This window comes from Cheilinus undulatus, linkage group 8 (genome assembly GCF_018320785.1).
Source record: "Cheilinus undulatus linkage group 8, ASM1832078v1, whole genome shotgun sequence".
In the NCBI taxonomy this organism is placed as follows: domain Eukaryota; kingdom Metazoa; phylum Chordata; class Actinopteri; order Labriformes; family Labridae; genus Cheilinus; species Cheilinus undulatus.
The window spans coordinates 15,559,982-15,580,820 of record NC_054872.1 but is presented as its reverse complement, the minus strand read 5'-3'; the positions used below and the strand labels follow the sequence as shown (position 1 = coordinate 15,580,820).

The following is a 20,839-nucleotide window of genomic DNA, read 5'->3' as shown; positions in this document are numbered from 1 at the left end:
TTTTTACCTACAATTTCCATCTTTTTACCTACAATTTCCATTTAGGTGGGCACATCCTGATGAAATATTTATAATATTTTTAAAGTGTTCTTTTTAGCTGCCAGAGGCATTTACACTTTTGCAATGGCAAATTACTTTACAGCAGCCTTTCCCAAACATGTGCTGCAGCTTACTTTGAGACCTGAAAATCTCCTGGGTACCACCAAAAAACCTTTTTACAGTTTTATTTCATAAAAAGGATTTCAAAGCAAATTTGTGGTTTTCAGACACTTGCACCACAAAATATGTTGGCATAGTCATTAAGTACAACTAACAAGCCACTAGTGTTTTATTTTACTTAAATATCAATCCCTCAAAATGTACACTGTTACTCCATAAATCCTTTCCTAGTAAGGTTAATGCAGCATAGAATGTTTAATGGACTGGGACCAGTTAAACCATGTCACACAGAATAAATATTTCATGGATAATATGTAAGTTAAATATTCTGGATTTATTTATTTTACTTGGACTTAAAAAGGCATTTTAGCATTGTAATCAAGTATTTTGTGATCAATTAAAACTTGATATTAATTTTCAAAATTAGGTTCATGGTTTTTATATCGGGTAAAGGCCTCTCGCGGCCCCCCTGAAGTCCCACCAGTGGTCCCCGGCCCACACTTTGGAAACCATTGCTTTATAGTATTCGTACATTTAAGCTGATAGTCAGCCTGTAGCAGGATGGCACAAATAGCTCAAACTGTGATATGAGTACTGACCCACAGAAACAGTAACAAATTTCACACATGTATGAATATATAATTACAAACGTGCACAGATACAGATGACAACGTGTCAGTAAATAGTTCAACTGAGCCTAACCAGTAACACAAGACGAGGATCACAGGCAGGAAAGTTTGCAAAGTCAGTGTTGTCCTCGAGTAGCTCCTCATGCTGCCCTGAGAGGTCATATAAGGACACGTTGGCAGGCAGCCGGCTCTGGAGGCGCATTTGTTTACGGCTTAAATTTTAATGGAATTTAAAGCTACATGTTTTTATTGTCTTAGCACGGTTAAACAATGTTTATGAATGGTATAATGTGTCGGTATAAAACGTTTATTCCTCTTATTCGGGAAATTTTGATCACCAACGGTCGCCCAGGAATGACGTCAGGACGTATCACATTGAATGATGACGCCGTTTGATCATCCAAAAAAAATCAGCCGTTAAAAAATATCGGAGAATTAGGTCAGCAACTTAACAGCAACAACGGCCACGTAAGGAATGTAACAACGGTGTTTTTGGTCATAAAACTTTTACTAAGAATCGACCAGGAGATGTAATAACCTGCTCCAACGAGGAGAGAGATGTCCGGTGATTTCAGCATCTGCAGACTGGGGCCGTAGCCGTCAGACCGGTCTGTCTGTATGTCTGTCTGCCTCCCTCCGCCGGCTTTAGGAGACCCGCAAGCCCGTAAAACGTCAACTCTGCTGTAGTACCCCGCCTGGATGGTTAGCCGGGGGATGAAGAGAAGTCCACAGAGCCTTCTAAACTGAAGCTGAAGACTCGTCTGTAGGAAATCACTACTCTCCTCGTTCGGCTGCTTGGTAGCAACACAGTGCACATTTCAGTAGTTCAGTAAGTTTACCGCCAGACATGATCAATAATAATGACTGCCCCGGCTAACTCCGGCTAGTTGGGCCACCTCATAAGCATGCTAACTGCTACATATCATTTTATTATTGTTTATTTCGTAAACCTTAACTTGCATAGTATTGAATTAGCTAGCTCACACCCCCAAATTAACATTAGGATGCTAACTGGTAATTCAAATGATCTCATGGAGGCAGTCTAACAGCACAGCATGCTGTATACAGTGAACGTTATTGTTTAACACTCAGTCAATCTGAGAGGGACAGCACATAAATACCATCCTGTACGGCTAATTCTTTCACATTTATATGATTAAACAAACTACTCGTTTTAATTAATGTGTTTGGACCCTTTAAAAATACAATAGCACTGTGCATTCTCCTGAACGTCCTGTACCAGACCGAAACTTGGGTCCTATTTGGCCCCATACGCTGTCAGTGTTGTCTGTTTCTTGGACATTACAGTTTCCTGTTTGTAACACCTCTATCCCAGTCAATGACCTTGTCATAAACGAGGTAGTAACCATCAAATGAAATCATGCACCATCCTTTGGAATTAACACAAAGACACTAATGAGAGTCGTGGTCACATATTTGCTGTAACCAGGGAAAGTGGGCCAAATGTAGATAAGACAATCTAAATAATATCCTGGTAGTGCCTATGTGGGTTACATGGCAATTTAACAAGGATTAGATGAAATAAAGGATGAGTGAATATGGGCCATGAAGCAGTTAGGTACTGTTCTTCATAGAGATACATGATATTGTTGGTGTATCTGTATCCCCTGATACCGTCTTCAAACGTTACTATCAGTATTGCTGAGATGAAAATTTCAGCTGGTATTTTACAGCTAGTATTTTGGCCGTAAACCAGAATGTATGAATAAGTATGGAGAGTTTTAAGCGGGATCATCACACACCTATCAGCTGAAGTTTTTATCTCTTCTTCACATTCCCAATTTGTACTTTATAGTGTGCTCCAAGAACTGACGTTTAGGTGTAAACTACAGCTAGCTCAGTTTTTTTAAATTATTTTTGTTTTGTCTCAAGCACTTTTTTAGTGATGCACAATATTTTATTTCTGCCAATATTTACAAATTGATTGTAGCCGATATTGATACCTATATTTAAACGTAGTTCAGACCTAAAACTTAAGTATTGAAAACACACTACTTAAAGTTTGAGGATGAGTAAAATAGCAAATTGCAGTCCTGAAAACACAGATGTATATAATGAATTGATGATGAATTCAGAAAAAGGCTGGCATTGTTATGTCGGTCCAGTGTAAAACTCCACTAACTTACTTGTTTGCACAGCCAGTATTTACAGCTGATATGGGCAGACTTTTATTGCCCAAATATTGGCAGAAAGTTTCAGATCTGCTGATGATTCACTTTTCTAGCTATTATTGACTGATATCAATATTATGCGGATAATATTGTGCATCTCTAACTTTTTCAAGTTCATCTTAGGGAACCACCCTGCAATCCAGTCAATTTCAATTTTAAAGTATAAGCCAAATAAAGGAGCACATTTTTATTTGGTGTCTGACAGAGCTTGCCTCTCTGTCTGCAGGTTGTTACAGTGTTGTTTGCAGCTCTCAAAAGGCAAATAAAGCTTGTTTTGTTCAGTACAACCTAGTTACATTTTTATATAATTGCATGAGTAGTTATCAGAGGTGGAAAAAGTACAGGTACATCTAAAAAAATAGAATATTATGAAAAAGTTCAATATTTTTTGTCACTTGTTTCAGAAAGTGAAGCCCATATATTATATAGACCCATTACATATACAGTGAAATATTTCAAGCCCTTATTTCTTAAAATTTTGATGATTATGGCTTACAGATAATGAAAACCCAAAAATTCAGTTTCTCAGAAAATTAGAATATTGTGGAAAAAGTTCAATATTGAAAAGTCATGGTGTCACACCCTAATCAGCTTATTTACTCAAAACACCTACAAAGGTTTTCTGAGCCTTTAAATGGTCTCTCAGTCTGGGTCAGTAGGCTACACAATCATGGGGAAGACTGCAGATTTGACAGATGTCCAGAAGACAGTCATTGACACCCTCCACAAGGAGAGTAAGCCACAAAAGGTCATTGCTAAAGAAGCTGGTTGTTCACAGAGTGCTGTATCCAAGCATATTCATAGAAATTTGAGTGGAAGGAAAAAGTGTGGTAGGAAAAGGTGCACCAGCATGAGGGATAACCGCAGTCAAGCCACTCCTGAACCAGAGACAACTTCAGAAGCGTCTTACCTGGGCTGCGGAGAAAAAGAACTGGACTGTTGCTCAGTGGTCCAAAGTCCTCTTTTCAGATGAAAGTACATTTTGCATGTCATTTAGAAATCAAGGCCCAGAGTCTGGAGGAAGAGTGGAGAGGCACAGAATCCATGTTGCTTGAAGTCCAGTTTGAAGTTTCCATAGTCAACGATGATTTGGGCTGTCATGGCATCTCCTGGTGTTTGTCCACTGTGTTTTCTGAAGTCCACAGTCAATGCAGCCATCTACCAGGAAATTTTAGAGCACTTCAGTCTTCCTTCTGCTGACAAGCTTTATGGAGATGCTGATTTTCCAGCAGGACTTGGCACCTGCACACACTGCCAAAGGTACCAAAAGCTGGTTCAATGGCCATGGTGTTACTGTGCTTGATTGGCCAGCAAACTGGCCTGACCTGAACCCCATAGAGAATCTATGGGGTATTGTCAAGAGGAAGATGAGAGACACCAGACCCAGCAACACAGGTGACCTGAAGGCCGCTATCAAAGCAACCTGGGCTTCCATTACACCTGAGCAGTGCCACAGGCTGATCGCCTCCATGCCATGTCGCATTGATGCAGTGATTCATGCAAAAGGGGGCCCAATCAAGTATTGATTGCATAGAAATTAACATACTTTTCAGAAGCCTGACACTTCTGTTTAAAATATCGTTTTTAAATTGATCTTATGTAATATTCTAATTTTCTGAGACACTGAGTTTTGGGTTTTCATTATCTTTAAGCCATAATCATCAACATTTCAAGAAATAAAGGCTTGAAATATTTCACTGTATGTGTAATGAGTCTATATAATACATGGGTTTCACTTTCTGAAATGAGTGATAAAAATATTGAACTTTTTCATGATTTTCTAATTTTCTGAGGGGGGGTCAGAAAGGAGTAAATACTTTTTCACAGCACTGCACATGCTACTGTGTAGTTAACAGATGTGGAAAAAGTACAAGAGTATTGTAGTCAAGTAAAAGTATTAATTTCAGTGAAAACTTAAGTAGAAGTAAAAGTACTGATTTAAAAATCACCCAAAAAAACAGCTCAATTACTGTAATTTGAATAAATTGTTATTAGTTACTTTCAAGGTAATTTTACCCAGGGTAATTTTATATATACAGTATATGATGTATTTAATTCTAGGTCTAAGTTACCCCTTCTTATCCCCCGCTCTATATTTTACACACACCACCCCCAACCCATCCCAAACAGTCCTTGGATTTACATGGAAAATAAAACAGATTAATCAGAAATTGATACAATTGAATCAAACCAGAAGCAGGTCATAAGGGGTCTTTTCACCTGCCTTATTATGATGGTTAATTTTTGTGTTTCCACTCTTTTGATAGTATTTATCAGCAGTATCAGCATCAACGTACTGGCACATATCAGCATTATCCTAGAGTGCAGAACAGAATTATATAGGCATGTATATGGTATATAGGCAGCAAGCAGCTGCAGAAAAATGTTTAAAAAACACTGTAAGAAGCTGAATTTTTAACATGAATTGTCACTCCTCTAATGGTGCAGTTATGTTTAAGTGGACACATCTCTCATGCATGGAAGGTGATTGTATATGGATTATTTGAAAAAGAACAAAAAGGATGGCAAATACACTTGAATAGCTCTAAGTATACCTTGGAGAACCATCCAAGTGTTATGTGTGTGAGGGAAACACTGACACAGAAATAGGCTTACCATGCATAGAATACATATAAAACAATATTATTATATGACACACTACAGCATCCATCAACCAGTGTATACATCATGCACTGTTCAGAATGTATTTTAAAAAACTGAGTAATGAAGAGTGTTTCTACTATTGAGAATACACTTGGCACATTATACAGTCAGCCTGAATAAATTGGTTTAGTCTCGTTTTTTGTCTTGAATGTCCAAAGCAAATAAATTGTGTCAATTATAGGAACCTAGCGGTCATGCTACAGGGCACATTTGGAGTTCTTCACTATTAAAAAGGATATATTTTTTGTATTATTTTGGGTCTTCTCGCCTTTATTATGGCAGGACATCTGAAGAGAGACAGAACATATGGGGAGAGATAGTGGGGGAAGAGTTGCACCAAACAGATCAAACATTGTGCGACCAGGAGTGCGTCAGGGACTGTAGCTTTTTTTATGGGCCTCTGCTCTACCAACTGAGCTAAACTGGTGCCGAAGAATAACTTTGAAAAAACTAATATTTACTTTTTTTGTGTGTGTGTGTATGTGTGTGTATCAGTGTCAGCTGATATGTTTTTGGAAATATCTGCAAATATCTGATCTGGGCAAAAATTAATATCAAGAAATAGTGAGTTGTACGGAAGAATTGTCAATTAGCTTGTTGGAAAAAATAATTAATAGTATATAAAAAATGTGTAAATATGTAATTAATTGGAATACATTTTTTAATTTTGGGTCAAGGTAGTGTAATACTTTTCTTTTAAAATGATTATTGAAAATATTTGATAAGAAAAGTAACTTTTTTCTGATTATGTAATCAGTGTTTGAAATCTCATATTAGCAGGTTCCCGATAAAGTTTTTTTAATACTTCGTTTGGTTTGTGACTCCCAAAATGCAGACATTTCCTCTGATTTTTGGCCACAAATAGATCAGAGTTTTTCCAACTGGACACTATTTCTGCCTGATAAAAAACCCCTGTTCTCTTAATCAGTCATTAGGTGAACTAGATTCCAGCATTGAATTAATTTGGCACAACAGATAAAAATCTGTTACTCTATGTCATTTGCATCTATGTCAGTTGTATTCATACTATTTAAGTAATATTCAGTGCTTTAAGAATAACGTTTATAGTTAGTGCTGTCTGACAGAAATCACTCTCTTTGCTTCTGTGCTGGTCACATTTCCTCCATTTAATGCAGTGAAAATATGTTCACATTAACAGTGGTTTTATGCACATTATTATTCTAACAAGAGTTGAACTGTAAAAATGTTTTATGATGTTTTGAGTCGACGCGCTACACAGTTAGCTGGGCTCATTGTCTATAAATGAAAATGTGTATTTTTTCATGAATTTTATCCTTATCCTACCATACATAATTTTGAAAAGAGCTGCAACAACTTTGATGACTGACTGTTATCTTTTTGAGTATTTGTATTTATATTGTCAGTAACTGTGTAGTCTTGTTAAAATGGCATTCCAGAGAGCACCAGAGCTGAAAAGTGGTTGCTTTGTCTAAGTAAGTTACAAATCCCAAAGGTATTCAGTTTCCACAGAAACATAGCAGAGAAAGACAAACTGATCCCCAAAATTCTGAAGCTACTTTTAAATGTCTTATAACCATAAGGGAGCAATGAAGAACAACTACAAAAAATGATCTCAGAAGAAAGCATCCAAATGAATTGTAGTGTCAACTGTTTCAAAACTATTACTTACAGGACATTTTTATGTTTCCTCCACCAGAAAAAAACATCATAAATCGGGGAGTCCAGTCTGTGAGCTCAACCACTTAAGACATGTTAGCTCTGATCCTGCTGTCCCAGATCATCTTTACCTAAAGAAGTAAACAGAGTGGAGTTTGACAATGTCAAGCCGCAGGAAATCGACCACACCTTGCATGGTGTTACCCTCCAATGTGGTGGAGCAGGAAGAGGTGGAGGAAAAAACAGAAAGGACAAAGGTTGAAGAGGCAGAGGAGGAGGAGGGGAAGGTGAAAGAGGGAGCAGAAGAAGGGCCGACTGCAGAGGAGCTGGATCAGGCTGTAGTGGTCGTGCCAACACCTCCAGATACAGGTAAGAGTTAACATATTCTTTTGTAGATGGCTTTAAAAATCTGAGTAATATGACATTTTTCTAAATTAATGGCTGAATTATTGTTGTCATAGATGTGCCCAGTGCCTCTGCTGAAGACAGCGAAGCCCCCTCACTTAAGCGCAGCAGTACAAACCCTCCTGATGATCCCACCATTGAACAGGCCACACAGGAACCACAGTGCGATACACCCGAGGAGGGCAGCTCAGACCCTGCTGCAGTAGCTGCCATCTCTCTCAGCAAGACCCCCATCATGAGGATGAAGACCAAATCTGAACCCAAGAGGATCGCTGTGTCTCTGAAGTCAGCAGATGAGGGGGTGGAGGGCTTTGGAGGAGGCGGAGAAGGGGAGGTTGGAGGAGAGCAAGAGCCTATTGAAGCTCCACTTGGGCCAATGACGCCTGTGGAAATGCTGCTGCACGACTCCATGAAGCTCGCCGGAGGTGGCATGTTGGTCAGCCCGCCCTCAGAGCAGCAGAGGAAGTCCTCTTCTTTAAACCCAACAGTGCTACCTGCAGGCCTTGCACAGGTAGACAGTCTTCATATACATAGGATAGAAGTATGGGTATAGGCATACAGGGAATATACCACTTCATCTGTGAGCTCCTAATGCATGGTTTTAGAGCTCAACACAAGCCTTATGTCTTGAAAAGGACTCAATAAAAGACAGCTAAGAAGTTTAACCTTTGCCATTATGCAGTATTATCTGTCCAGGCTTTTCTTATCTCCTCTCTCGTCTTTCTAGGTTCTCTCTGCTTTCCAGGCTCAGCAGAGTGCTGCAGCAGCTCAGTCTCAGCTACTGATTCCCCTCAGCAGTATCCCCTCCTACAGTGCTGCTATGGACACCAACTCCTTGCTGGGCAACACATACAAGAAGTTTCCTTACCCCTCCATGGCCGAGATCAGTGGCCTGGCAGCACAGACGCAGTTCACAGAGGAGCAGATCAAGGTAGAGAAGAAATAGCATGGGTTTTGGGTGGATTACCTAAACTTAGAAAATATATTTTCATGTCTGTAAATAAAGTTGAAATACAATTTCGAGATTAAAGTCGAAATTACATTTTGACCTTATTCTTGTCATTTCAACTTTAATCTTGACTTGCCCAAGATTATTTTGTCTTTCGAATGTGTACGTAATCCTCCTCTGTACTTTTGTGTCCAGAAAGTCATGAAATATTCAGGCAAAAATAAAAAGTTTAAGAAACCTTCACTGAAAGGGCAGCAGGCAAGAATTAAAAAAGCCTCTGTCTAAGGCCTGGGCAAGCGGCATCACAAAACACTAATTGTCTGTTCCCACAAAATGGTCCAGTTTGGTTCAGTACAGTTTTGCCTTGGTTTCACTCGTTAAACTGTCCATTCCTATATTTCCTCAGCTGATGTTTGTCCAATCTTGTCTGTTGTGATGGGATATCCATCTCTTTTAAGAGATCCAGATTATTCTGCTCAGCTAAGTAGAGCTGGTTCTTTTGCTGTTTAACAGCTCCTTATTTGGTCAAAGTTTGGCTTTATAACTGTAAATTAAATAATGACAAAGGATGAAGGAAAGGAAACTGGCACTCAAACATTAGCTAGCTATCGTGGTCCACAATCACTCACTCTGCAAGGTTTTTTCGGTTGATAGTATATCACTGTGTCAATTAGGAACATGTTTGCGACAAAATTAGGATTTTTTAAAATACGTTAAAGGCGCCCAGCTCAGCTCTTAGCTCAGTACAAGACTCCAATAGACTCTTGTCTCCCTTCATCTGGATAAATGCCACTAGATGTTAGGAGGTCTGCAGGACTGAGTAATAAGGAATATTGATTGCCTCCACCCAAGGTAAATCAGTTAAACATAAACACAAAACACTTTTTGGTAGGGATTGTACTCAACATATGAAGATTTTTTTCTATTGATAACTGCAGTGCACAAGTTCATGTAGAGCTTTAAAATACTTTCCTCCACTCATTGCTTATGACTGTCTCCCACTTCCTAACCCCAATGCATCATCAGAATCATGTTACTGCAAAGAATCTATACCTGCCATGATTACACTGCATAACAATGTACTTGACCTTTTTCCAGGTTTGGTTTTCAGCTCAGCGGCTGAAACATGGTGTAAGCTGGACTCCAGAGGAGGTGGAGGAGGCCAGGAGGAAACAGTTTAATGGCACCGTGCACACAGTGCCTCAGACCATCACAGTTATACCTGCTCACCAACTGTCAGCTGCTGCAAACGGCCTGCAGTCCATCCTTCAGACGTGCCAGATAGTGGGCCAGCCTGGCCTGGTGTTCACACAGGTAGGTAAGGAAGGAAAATATGCAATTTTTGGCAAAAATTTCCTTCCCTTGTCTTCTTCGTTTCAGTCGTTCTTAACTGAGAACAACAGCACATGAATCATGTTTTACTTTTATTTAATTTACGAAAACTTGATTTGACTGAAAAACAATTTGATTGGCTCGATTTGTGTGTGTGGAAATTACTTTGACCTCGCCTGCCTGTTCTATGTTTGTTAAAGTAATTTGGATATGTTGAACCAGTGAATTTAGAAGAGATCAAATACAGAGGACTTTACTGTCTTCGGTATTCCTAATGTCACAAAAGATATGTTGCATTAGCTGTGAAATAATATGTTGTTGCTTTTTTGTCTTAGAGAAGCTGTTTTTGAATAGGTTCTAAAAGATTTTCCATAGACAGCATCATCACTCAGATATTGATTTTTTTTATGAGGTTGCAAAATACTTAACTGATTAATGTTGGTGGTAGTCTTTGGTCAGACTTGTATTGTACTAAGTAGTGGCTCATAGTTCATGACAAAAAAGGAAGACATGCCCACACTGGCAATTTTAAAAGGCAGTTTTATGAAAAAGAAAAAAAAAAAAACATTATTAAAGCTCAAAGTAATCTTTGTTATCAGTGAGTTTAGGGCAGTGGGTCGGGACACCCAGGGGCCACAAGACACTGAAAGGGGTCGCTAGATGACTTCCAAAAAACAAAGAATTTTTGAAAAATGATTGCAAGTTGTATATTTTACTCATTTTTATATAAAAAAAAATAAAAGCAGGAAATTATTGAAATGTAAAATAAAAACAAGAAGTGGACAGTGGCGTCAAATGAGGTCAGAGAAGCAGACGGATTCAGGACAGGAGAGTTGGAGAGAGTGAATTCATACTCAGACATTACAGTAGTGAGATAGAAAAAATGGCCTGGTGACAAGGTCAACACAGAAGTGGAGAAAAGAGTTAAAAATTCTGTCAAAGTTCTAAATCCAATATATTAATGCACTGCAGCGAGGCAGTTTAAAAAGAAGTGTGTTTTTAAAGGTCTGTGTAAACAACTAATTTCTAATTAACAATAACGACCCCATCCCTACCTATCTCATCCTCACACATTCCCCTGTGTGTTATAACCTTTGTTCTCTGTGCAGGTCGGCCCAGGAGGGAACCTTCCAGTGACCAGTCCCATCACTCTGACAGTGGCTGGACTGCCCAGCCAGTCTCAGAGCTCCAGCAGAGGTTCCTGCCAGTCCACCCTAACAAACAGTGAGCTGAAACGAGCCACCACAGTTCAGCCCCCCTCTCTTTCTCCACAGGTGGGGATAGCAGCAGTTGTTGCTGCCTCTCTGGCAAGTTTTGTTTTGGTGCTTACATTGCTGAAAACATCATGTTTTTCATAGTCAGCCCACATGGAGGCTCTTTCACTGTAAATTACATCACATTTAATCTGTCTTTCCCTTGAAGGTATTCCCTTGTGGAAAATGAGGAGTATTGTAGAAACCTTTGTCTAATGTTTGACTCTCCTCTGTTTTTAAGGAGAACTCAGCCCTCAGTGCTGACACATTCAGTCTGCGGCCGAAGAAATCAAAAGAGCAGCTGGCAGAGCTGAAAGCCAGCTACCTGAAAAACCACTTTGTCACTGATGCTGAAATTGCCCGGCTGATGAAGCTCACCAACCTGACTAAGGGAGAGATCAAGAAGTGGTTCAGTGACACTAGGTACAATCAGCGCAACTCCAAAAACAGTCACGTCATCGCTTTCCATGATGGAGCAGTAAGAGGAGGTGGCAGCTGTAGCAGCAGTGCAACAACCACCATTGTTATCGACTCCAGTGATGAGACCCCCACCTCCCCCAATCCTCCACGCACTCCTCCTGTGAAGGAGAAAGAGTCCCGTCCTAAAACATGGAATCCGTTCCCAGACTTCACCCTGCAGAAGTTTAAGGAGAAAACTCCGGAGCAGTTGGTGGTGCTGGAGGAAAGTTTTGAGAAGAGCAGCACTCCGTCGGATGAAGAACTCAGCCGCCTGAGGTCCGAGACTAAACTGACGCGAAGGGAGATTGATGCCTGGTTCACTGAAAGACGAAAAATGCCTTCCATCAGCACATCCTCCCCAGAATCTTCTGAAGGAGGAAAGATGGAGACAGATGGAGCAAAAGCAGGAGAAGAAGTCAGTGCTGCTTCTCCTTCTCCGTCTGCATCCTCGTCTCGCAAAGGGAGTCAAACTCCTCCAGGCAGTCGCAGTAAACAGCTGCCCACCACCAGCAGCCACAAAGACATTAAAGATAAGAATAAAAAGACTCCGGAGCAGCTCCACATTCTGAAAAGTGCCTTTGTGCGGAACCAGTGGCCCACAGCTGAGGAATACGACCAGCTGGCAGAGGAGAGCGGCCTCCCTCGGTCCTACATCGTCAGCTGGTTCGGGGACTCTCGGTACTCGTGGAAGAACAGTAACTTGAAATGGTTCTTCCAGTACCAAAGCGGAAACATTGACGGGCCAAACGGTGGAGGAGGCAATAAAATGGGAGGTAGGAAAAGACGTGGCCGAAATCGTGGTTGGGGCCGTTCCCGAACCAGAAGGCAGCCGAGGAGGTCAGCCTCTTATGGGGCAGACACTGACAGATCTCCTCCTGTCAAAAAATTTAAGAGTGGAAGGGAGATCCTAAAGGAGTACTATCTGAAGTTTCGATTTCTCAATGAGCAAGACCTGGACGAGCTTGTCACCAAGACCAACATGAGCTATGAACAGGTAAGGAATTTTGTCTTTATTTAATAGGTTGTTTGCAGCCATACGATCCTGATGGCCTGTGAATGTCAGATGGGGAGCAGAAGTAAAGAATTCCAGTCAAGAATGAATGAGAATGAAGGAAAGCCAGCACAATAAAGCCCTAAATGGACCTTAACGCTGCAGTTTTCATCAACAAATTTCTACATTCATTGAGTATGATTCCTACACTTTACAAAAGAGCCATTTTCCTCACAGGTAAACCAATTTAACTGGAGTGGATGGCGATCAATATCACAAATTGCTCAGCCTTGCAGATCTCCTACCACACTCTCCCAGATACATAAAGGGAGACAAGAGTCTTGAGGAGTCTTGTACAGAGCTAAGAGGCTAGCTGAGTCCCTCTTACTGCTTATCAACCTCGTTTTTGTCACAAACTTTTGATATAAACAGTGATACATTATTAACCAAATAAACCTTGAACGTAAACGACCAATCAAATGATGGGCCTTTCATGAATGAGCCTGTTCTACAAAACAACTCTTTATGTGAATCATGCTAGCTGGCTCCTGTTTGAGTGCCAGTTTCCTTTTCTCCATTTTTTGTTGTGTTTCATACACATTTAAAAAAAAAAAGACAAGCTGTTACCAAATGAAGAGCTGTTTGGGGACAAAACAACCAGCTCTTATTGCTGAGCTGAACCAGATCAAGTTTCAGTCACCTGGAACTAGGGCTGGCTGTGAAATCATACTTTAAGACAACCTAAACTACAGATTAAAGTCTCTGATAAACTGTAAAAACTAAAATACTTAAAGAAATGTAGAGGTCCTTAAGGAAAAAGATTGAGTTAACATTTATTTTCTTTTTTGTCAAAAGGTAAGGGAGTGGTTTGCTGAGGTCCAGCGTCGCCTGGAGGCAGGTTCCGATCCTTTCGAAGAGTCAGTTGCTGGTAGGGCAGGTGGAGAGGAAGGGGAAGGGCAAGGAGAGTCATCCACTGCCGCCGAGGATCAGACTGGCACTGGAATGGGAGATGATGATGATGATGAAGGAGATGAAGAGGAGGACGGCGATGATACAGATGACAGCGAGGTTTGGGAGCCGTCACGTAGCGTAAAGAAGTCTTTGTCAGTTTCGGAGGATTAACGATTGTGAAATGCATAGTGAAACATTACAGAATGTCATCAGAGAAACACTGATACGACCAATGCTGGAAGACAGTTAACTAAGCCAAGTCTTTTTGCCACTGATTTGCATGTTTACTAATGAGCAACTTTATCTCACTGTTTTACAAACTGCTCCTGATCCATGTCTACATGAGACTAACTGATGGATGATTAACTTTAGCCCATTTACTGTAGGTAACATGTAACAATTTAATCAAAAATCATGGTGAAGGAGGAGTCGTTAGCAAACCCTGCAAATCTGAAATGGCACACCATACTTTGATAAAGCTTAAAAAAGCAGTGATTTTACAATTCTTTATCACAAGGAATACCGTGAAGTGCAATCTTCAAGCTGAGCTGAAGATGGAATTCCCCAAAAGACATCTCCAAATCTTTCTTTAGAAGCAACTGTTTTATGACTGTTGTAAAAGAGATTTTTGGAGGAGTTTCACCATGCCCTTGTTCAATTTGCACTCCTTGCTGGCTTAAGTTAAGCAACTGTAGGAGATGTTTTAACACGTTTATGCTGCATTTGCTTGAGAAATAGTGTTTGTTAAACTGCTGTGAACACAGGCCTAATTTCAAACCTTTATCTCCAGTGTTATGAATGTGTCATCCCTTGTTACCCCGCTGGAAGGACTTACCTGTTGTGTTTACAGATTTGCTTTTAAATGTTTCACAGATAATTAACACCCCTGAGCAAAGTCACCAGTTAAACCAGCACACTTCTTTCTGTGGAGTTGGTTAAAATTCCAGTATTCCCCCCCCAGCACATCTAAGATAATCAATGGAGGACCTGATACAAATCAGCACACTGTGGAGCTGACATGGATTTAAAAGTGACATTGAAAGTCAGGCTTTTTTAACTCCAGAGATAAGTATCTCAGAAGAAACAAGAGAAAGTACCTTAATGCTGAATGAATGCCAATGCCGTGATGCTTTTAAAAACACAGGATGTCCACTTAAGTCTTCCCTTTATAGTGGCTTGTTGTTTCATTTGTATTATTAGTATTGTAGACTTTTAACCTTCAGATCCGATGAAAATGCCACAGTATGTGTTAAATATGCACTGCTTTTAATGTTTTTAAACTAGTTTCTCACCTTTTTATAAATTATGTGCTGTTATGACCCTTTTTTAGATGCTACAAGGCTGTTTTCCCAAAGTTGAATGTGTTGTCTCCAGTTTGGGGCAGATGCACTGTTTGTGAACTCTATAATGGCCACTATGAATCAGAACAAACAGAAGTAGCTAAAAGGATGGACTGAATTTGAAGATGGAGATGCCGATGTTCATAGTTTCCCTTAACAAGTTGCAGCTCCAGTGAAAATTTAGAGGAAGCCATCCACAAGTCATCATCTTTGCAAAACTTACAGTCACCACCAAATCATCGACACCTTGCCTTTAGGTTCAGGCTCACCTGATTTCTTTAAAAACGATGCCTATGAATCATTTTGGGTCTTTACCCGCTCCTTAAGAAAGACTGTTAAGCAGAATTTTAAGAGGAAAAACACAAAGCACCTAAACTAAACTTTGAAAATGTTGCACTTTGTCCATGTGGTATCACAGTGGACTTAATCCCGATTAGGCACCTTAATCTCTTATTATACCATGAAATGGCTCAGAGAGACCAAATCTGTTTTGTATGAATTCAGACTAAACCAGTATTTTGCCTTTTCCATCCTCTGTTGAGGAGGAATCAAGTTATCCTTGTTTTCTAATGAAATGTGTCGTTTCATAGTTGGATGTTTGTAAGGCTCAAAGAAATGGTTGAACAATCACGCACTGCTTTTTTTTTTTTTGCAAAATTGCACAATTTGAGCCCCATGTGTTTGTATTTTCTCCTTTGAAATGCACATTTATTATATCTGTTGTGTTGTGTTGCTTTAAATCTTGGGGAATTGTCTCCCATTACTCCTTCTCTTTTCCCATATTTCCCTGATGACTCTTAGCACTTCTCTTGCTGTCCATGTTTGTAAAATGAATGCCTAGATTCTTGATGTGCACTTCCCAAGACACGTTTCTGTAAAGTGTCCTGATGGTTCTCACAAAGACTGGGTTATATGAACGTCTCCAAATCACTGAAACTGTTCAGAAAACAGTCAGAAGAGATGTTCCTGGAAAATTCACTTTCTCTAAAAGGAATTGTGTTGCCTGAAGAAACAGAACCACTTTCCCTCTGCGGTGGGGAATCTACCAAATAACACTCCTCTGTTTTCATCACACTTCACTGCAGCAAACTGACCGGACATCAAACTGGAAACTCTCAAATACAGTTTAACACAAACAGAGAGGAGACTCTGATGAAGCTTTGCAGATAAACCTTTGTGCCTACACGGCTTGTATGCTTGTTTGAACAGAAACTCACCGACACTGGGCACGAGACGATGAGAGTTTGTCTTTGGAAATCCCACGCTGTCGGTTCTGAAAGGAGTATTCAAACTAAGTTGTGATGCATGACCGAGCTCTGCTTCCTGCTATCACTTAAAGATGCCTACATACTCTACAACTTCTGTTGTAAGTCTTTAAACTGATACAGTGGTGTTACCAATTTTATTGCTTTTTCACCAGGCACATGTCACACTAAATGTCGGCACCGTTAGCTCTTTAATGAGTGTCTTTGAGGCAAACAGTGTCTGCTTGCTGCGAGACAAGTTCATTAACTAGTAGGGGAAGGAGAGGTGATACTGTGCTACATTTTCTTAGAATGTGACAAGTGCTTGGGCCAGAAAAATAACAAATTCAAAATGAAAAGGTATACCTTTGTTGAATACTGCATGCAATAACCAAGACGAACAACTGCTCAATTTGTACATAAAATATTTTGGGTTGGTATACTTGGCAGAGAAGAAGCCTAATCTGGGATTAATTATTTGTGTAGCTTAATTAATACCAGTTACTTTTACTGTACCATGGACCTGTTTTCCTTTTTTAAAATGGTTTTCCAGAAAATATTTGTATAAGCCTAGTCACTTTTAGCTAACACAGACTCCTACATTAGCAAACTCTCCTTTCAGTAAAACTTTGTAGTCACTGCAGTTTTTACCATTTTATGGCATCAATTTTCTGCTCTTTGTAGCTGTGGAAGTCATGGTACTTCATGTGCTCATTTTGGCACGTGCTCCAAACCAGCTGTTAATGAGGAGTTCTGTTTATCCCCTGGGTTAGACTTCAATCTTCCACACCAAGTATCCAGCCCACAGTCTTTTACAGTGTGCTCTTTCTTTACCACAGTCAGTCTGGTTTTCAATGGTTTTTGTATGTTTCTATCTATGAGAGCTGTTTCATTACAACTCTTCCCAGACTACAATGGATTGTTTGTCATCGAGACAGACTCCTGAAATATGTACAATAGAGTAGTGTTTTTGAACTAGAAACTGTCTTAGAGTTCAGCTAGTGTTGCCCAAGTAGCTTTTTGGTACTTTGTTAAAAATGTAAAATCAGAACTCAAAGGAAATGACAGTTTTGTTCTAATTAAGTAGCCAGAGTTGATGCTCTAAACAGGCTTTATCAAAAGGTTTAAAGAAAAAAAATTAAAATATTGAAGACTACAAATGCTTGTAAGGTCCATTGAATTGAACTTAAACATGAAGTTTATCTTTAACACTCCGTCTGTAAAAACAAAGTTGTATAATGTCTTCTGTGGTTCTGAGGGAGCTTTTAAAGTTTGTCAAAATAATTCTCTAAATGTTGTGGTGAAGCTATACTCTTATCTTTTTAATTAGTAGAGACATGGGCTGAAAATTTGTACTCTTGAGAGGGACTCTTGTGCTCACAGAAAAATGTATGTTCCTGAGGTTTTTTCTGCTTGCAAGAAAGTTGAGGTTTCATGTGCACACGTGTTTCCATGTGCAAGATAACTATTACATGTGTACAGGATACAACAGACATGGCAAAACGACCATTCAGCTCATTCTATGAGATAAAATGGCAGAGACTTTCTCACGAGCATGCAAAACTTTCTAGTTTTTGCAAGACCTTTTCTCATGGGCATCAAATATTTTATCATGAGTAACAAACTATTGTCTGCGCAGGCAACACGTTGTAGGTAGGAGAAACTTTCTAGTGCTCACAGGGTGTTGTCAGTTTTTGTCTCATACCTGATGTGTTTTTGTTTGCACACCTGAAACTTGACCCCACCCCCATGTCCCCTAAAGGCAGAGTTCCCTAATCTGTCTAAAGGCCACATTGCATCAAGAAAAAAGATGCACCGACGGAAAATATTAAAAATAATTATTTAGCCAGTTGCCAATACCAATGTTTTTTGTAATGATCTCTTTACAGGTGTCAGACTCATGGTACGCCCACTTTTTCTCTTGTTTGACCAATGAAAGATCAGATTTTGTCCAGTTGGTAGGGATGCAATATTATCGGTATGGTGTGTTACCTGTAATGGCAGTGGCAGATGTTAGCTTAAAGATCGACCCCGCAGATATGAAAATTTCAGCTAATATTTTTCCTAGAAAAAACTGCCTTCATCAGCTGCAAATATTGACTGAACAAACAAAAAAAGGGGGGGGGGGGCAAATTTTGGTACATCAGCTATCAGTGTGGATCCCTGGGCCGCCATGAACACCTGTCTATGTCTCAGATGTGCTAAAATGACACTGTAATGTAAAATACGTTAGTGGAGTTTTAGGTTGGACCAACAGACCTTCGTCAGCTGAAATCTTTTTCTTTATCCTCATTCCTTCCACTTTAAAGTGTGTTTTAAGGACTAAAAGTTGTCAATTTGTTCATCAGTTACAGAAGTTTTATAATTAGTATAAGTAGTAGAGTTTATATAGTAATTTAAAATTCCCAAATCCTATTTTGAGGTCATACAAAAAAAGCATTAAAAAAACATCCTAAATTAAATGTAGGCTCAGAAGATTGTCAAAAATATGTGGAGAACAAATGCTGTTTTTGTGTAAAATTATCCAAAGACCCGCGGGGGCTAGATAATAGGCACTGGCTACTTTCACACTGCAGTTAAAAGTGACCTGAATATTTTTTCTTATGTTTTTTTTGGCTCACGTGACTCATATCTGATTTTTTTCTGACAGTATGAACAGCACAAGTCACACTGAATCTGACCTTTTCTAATGTGTGGTTCTAAACCACATGTGTGTCTGATCCTTTTGAATTTGACTGGAGTGTGAGCAGTCAAACAAAAAAATCAGATCTGAGAAAAAAATCAGAATCAAGCATTTAGGCCTAGTGTGAACGTAACCTTATTAGATTATGAAGTGAATGAAAGGGTAACTCTAAATCAATGATGTCTAACAAGTCTATTTGTCATATTTCTAAAGCTCCTTCAACCACAGAAACTTAATATCAGACACTTAAAAAGGTGATTTTTAGACTTACTGGTCTCTTTATTAGGTACGCCTGTTAAACTGCTCATCAATGCATCAATCTAATCATTCTCATGGCAGTAAAAAAAACACTTAAATCATCTTTCTTCCCCATTCTGATGCTCAGTTTGATCTTTACCAGATGGTCTTTATTATGTGTACATACCTATGTGTATTTGTTGCTGCTATGTGATTGGCTAATGAGGTGTTTGTGTTAATTTGCAGTTAAACAGGTGTACATAATAAAGTGGTTGGTGTGTGAATGTGAATACACAGGAAACTGAATCAGTCTGGCTCTGAAAAATTTTAACTTTATAATAAACAAAGTGTTTTAAATCTTTCAGCTCAACTTTTGATATTTTAATCATGTATTAAATAATTATCCATCACCCTGAGGTGGTGTGTCTTCTCCCTGAGTTGTGATTTTATATCAAACAGTCATCATGTATCCCAGTTTACCTTGTGCTGTAGAGCTTAAAGCTAACATTGTGATCTTAATAGTTAACCTGCTGTCCTGTTGTGCACACGTGTCATATCTGTATCCTGCGCTTACCCTCTGCTATAGTCCTCACTCGTTTTCTGTATTTAAAGAGGTAGTCAGTGAATATTTCTTACAAGCAATCATAGATTCAAATCTTCTACAATGCGACACAACTTTGCCAGAATTGTGATATACTGTAACTGTAAATGAACGTGTTTTTTACTCATTTAATGTGGAATTTTCACCCTCTAGTATTTCTGATCTCCTTTTCATCTGTTGACCATTTTTAACTTTTTTTTCCTTGTTACTTTGCTTTTGACTGTGAAATGAACAGTTTTCTCTTTGTAACCGCTTCATGTTGACTCACCTAAGTTACTGAATGAAGACAGTGATTTCAGCTCTTGTATTAAGGATGGTCTGTAGACACAGATACTCAGAGCACAATGGTAAAATGGTAAATGGACTTGGCTTGTATAGCACTTTACCCGTCGTGTTGACTGTTTTAAGTGTTTTTACACCTCAGGTCATATTTTCCTATTCACACCACCTTCAGACTCTGCCACTGATCCACAACTGCCCTAAAATTGATCTGAAAGTATAGGCTTCATTTATAAATGTGTGTTTACTCAGTGAAGGACAACAGATATTTACCATGCCAGTTTCAAATGTCCTTGAAATATAAACTGCAAAAGCTCATCCAATGCATGTAAAAATGATGTTTCATATTACAACATTCATAACTTCAGAAGCTTCTAAGTAGTATTAATCTGTGTCTACAGAGCTGACGTTTCCATCCACAATAAGTTATTTGTCTCCGTCTGTACATCTGAACTGTGTTACAAACCGAGTCTGTCATAAACATTTTGTATGTTTCATAAACTTTGATTAAACACAGTTTGTATGTGTTTGCCTCTGCACGCTGCTTTAGAAAGCTTTCTGTTCCCTCATCAGCTCGTACGTAGCTTCTCGCTGAGAGGCAGATGCTTTGTGCAATGTTAATTTAAGATCTCAGCTGTTATCGCTTTGGCTTGATTTAGAAAGAGTTATATTTTATACTTGTTTGAGGACAAAACCCAATAAATTTTGATCAATATTTGGTGTGTTCTGCTTTGAATATTATGTAATGATAACCTGACCCACAGATGGATTAGTTTCACACATCCATCTGGTAAACCTTCCGTAGACGGCGTTTGGGAAAGGGCAGAGCCTTT

The 20,839-nt window shown here is 39.3% G+C and overlaps 1 protein-coding gene across 2 annotated transcripts; it reads left to right on the top strand.

The window, feature by feature from the left end:
• Window positions 1-1,178: 1,178 nt before the first annotated feature.
• LOC121513572 (zinc fingers and homeoboxes protein 1-like) lies at window positions 1,179-20,721 on the top strand. Of its 2 annotated transcripts, none has more exons than XM_041793391.1 (8): window positions 1,179-1,617; window positions 7,323-7,651; window positions 7,744-8,198; window positions 8,415-8,618; window positions 9,735-9,950; window positions 11,078-11,242; window positions 11,463-12,674; window positions 13,527-20,721. In XM_041793391.1, the coding sequence occupies exons 2-8, from the start codon at window positions 7,444-7,446 to the stop codon at window positions 13,791-13,793; spliced, it is 2,727 nt and encodes a 908-aa protein (XP_041649325.1). In that variant the 5' UTR covers window positions 1,179-1,617; window positions 7,323-7,443; the 3' UTR covers window positions 13,794-20,721. The 2 variants fall into 2 exon arrangements, with proteins under 2 accessions (XP_041649325.1, XP_041649324.1); XM_041793390.1 differs by having other exon boundaries at window positions 11,078-11,275.
• The last annotated feature ends 118 nt before the right edge of the window (window positions 20,722-20,839 follow it).

What these genes read in the sequence shown, in the direction of transcription:
- LOC121513572 (XM_041793390.1), top strand. Translation starts at nt 7,444, where the DNA reads ATGTCAAGCCGCAGGAAATCGACCACACCTTGCATGGTGTTACCCTCC. An exon ending in GCCAACACCTCCAGATACAG is followed by an intron (nt 7,652 to 7,743) that starts GTAAGAGTTAAC and finishes TTGTTGTCATAG; the next exon opens with ATGTGCCCAGTGCCTCTGCT. An exon ending in CAGTTGTTGCTGCCTCTCTG is followed by an intron (nt 11,276 to 11,462) that starts GCAAGTTTTGTT and finishes TCTGTTTTTAAG; the next exon opens with GAGAACTCAGCCCTCAGTGC.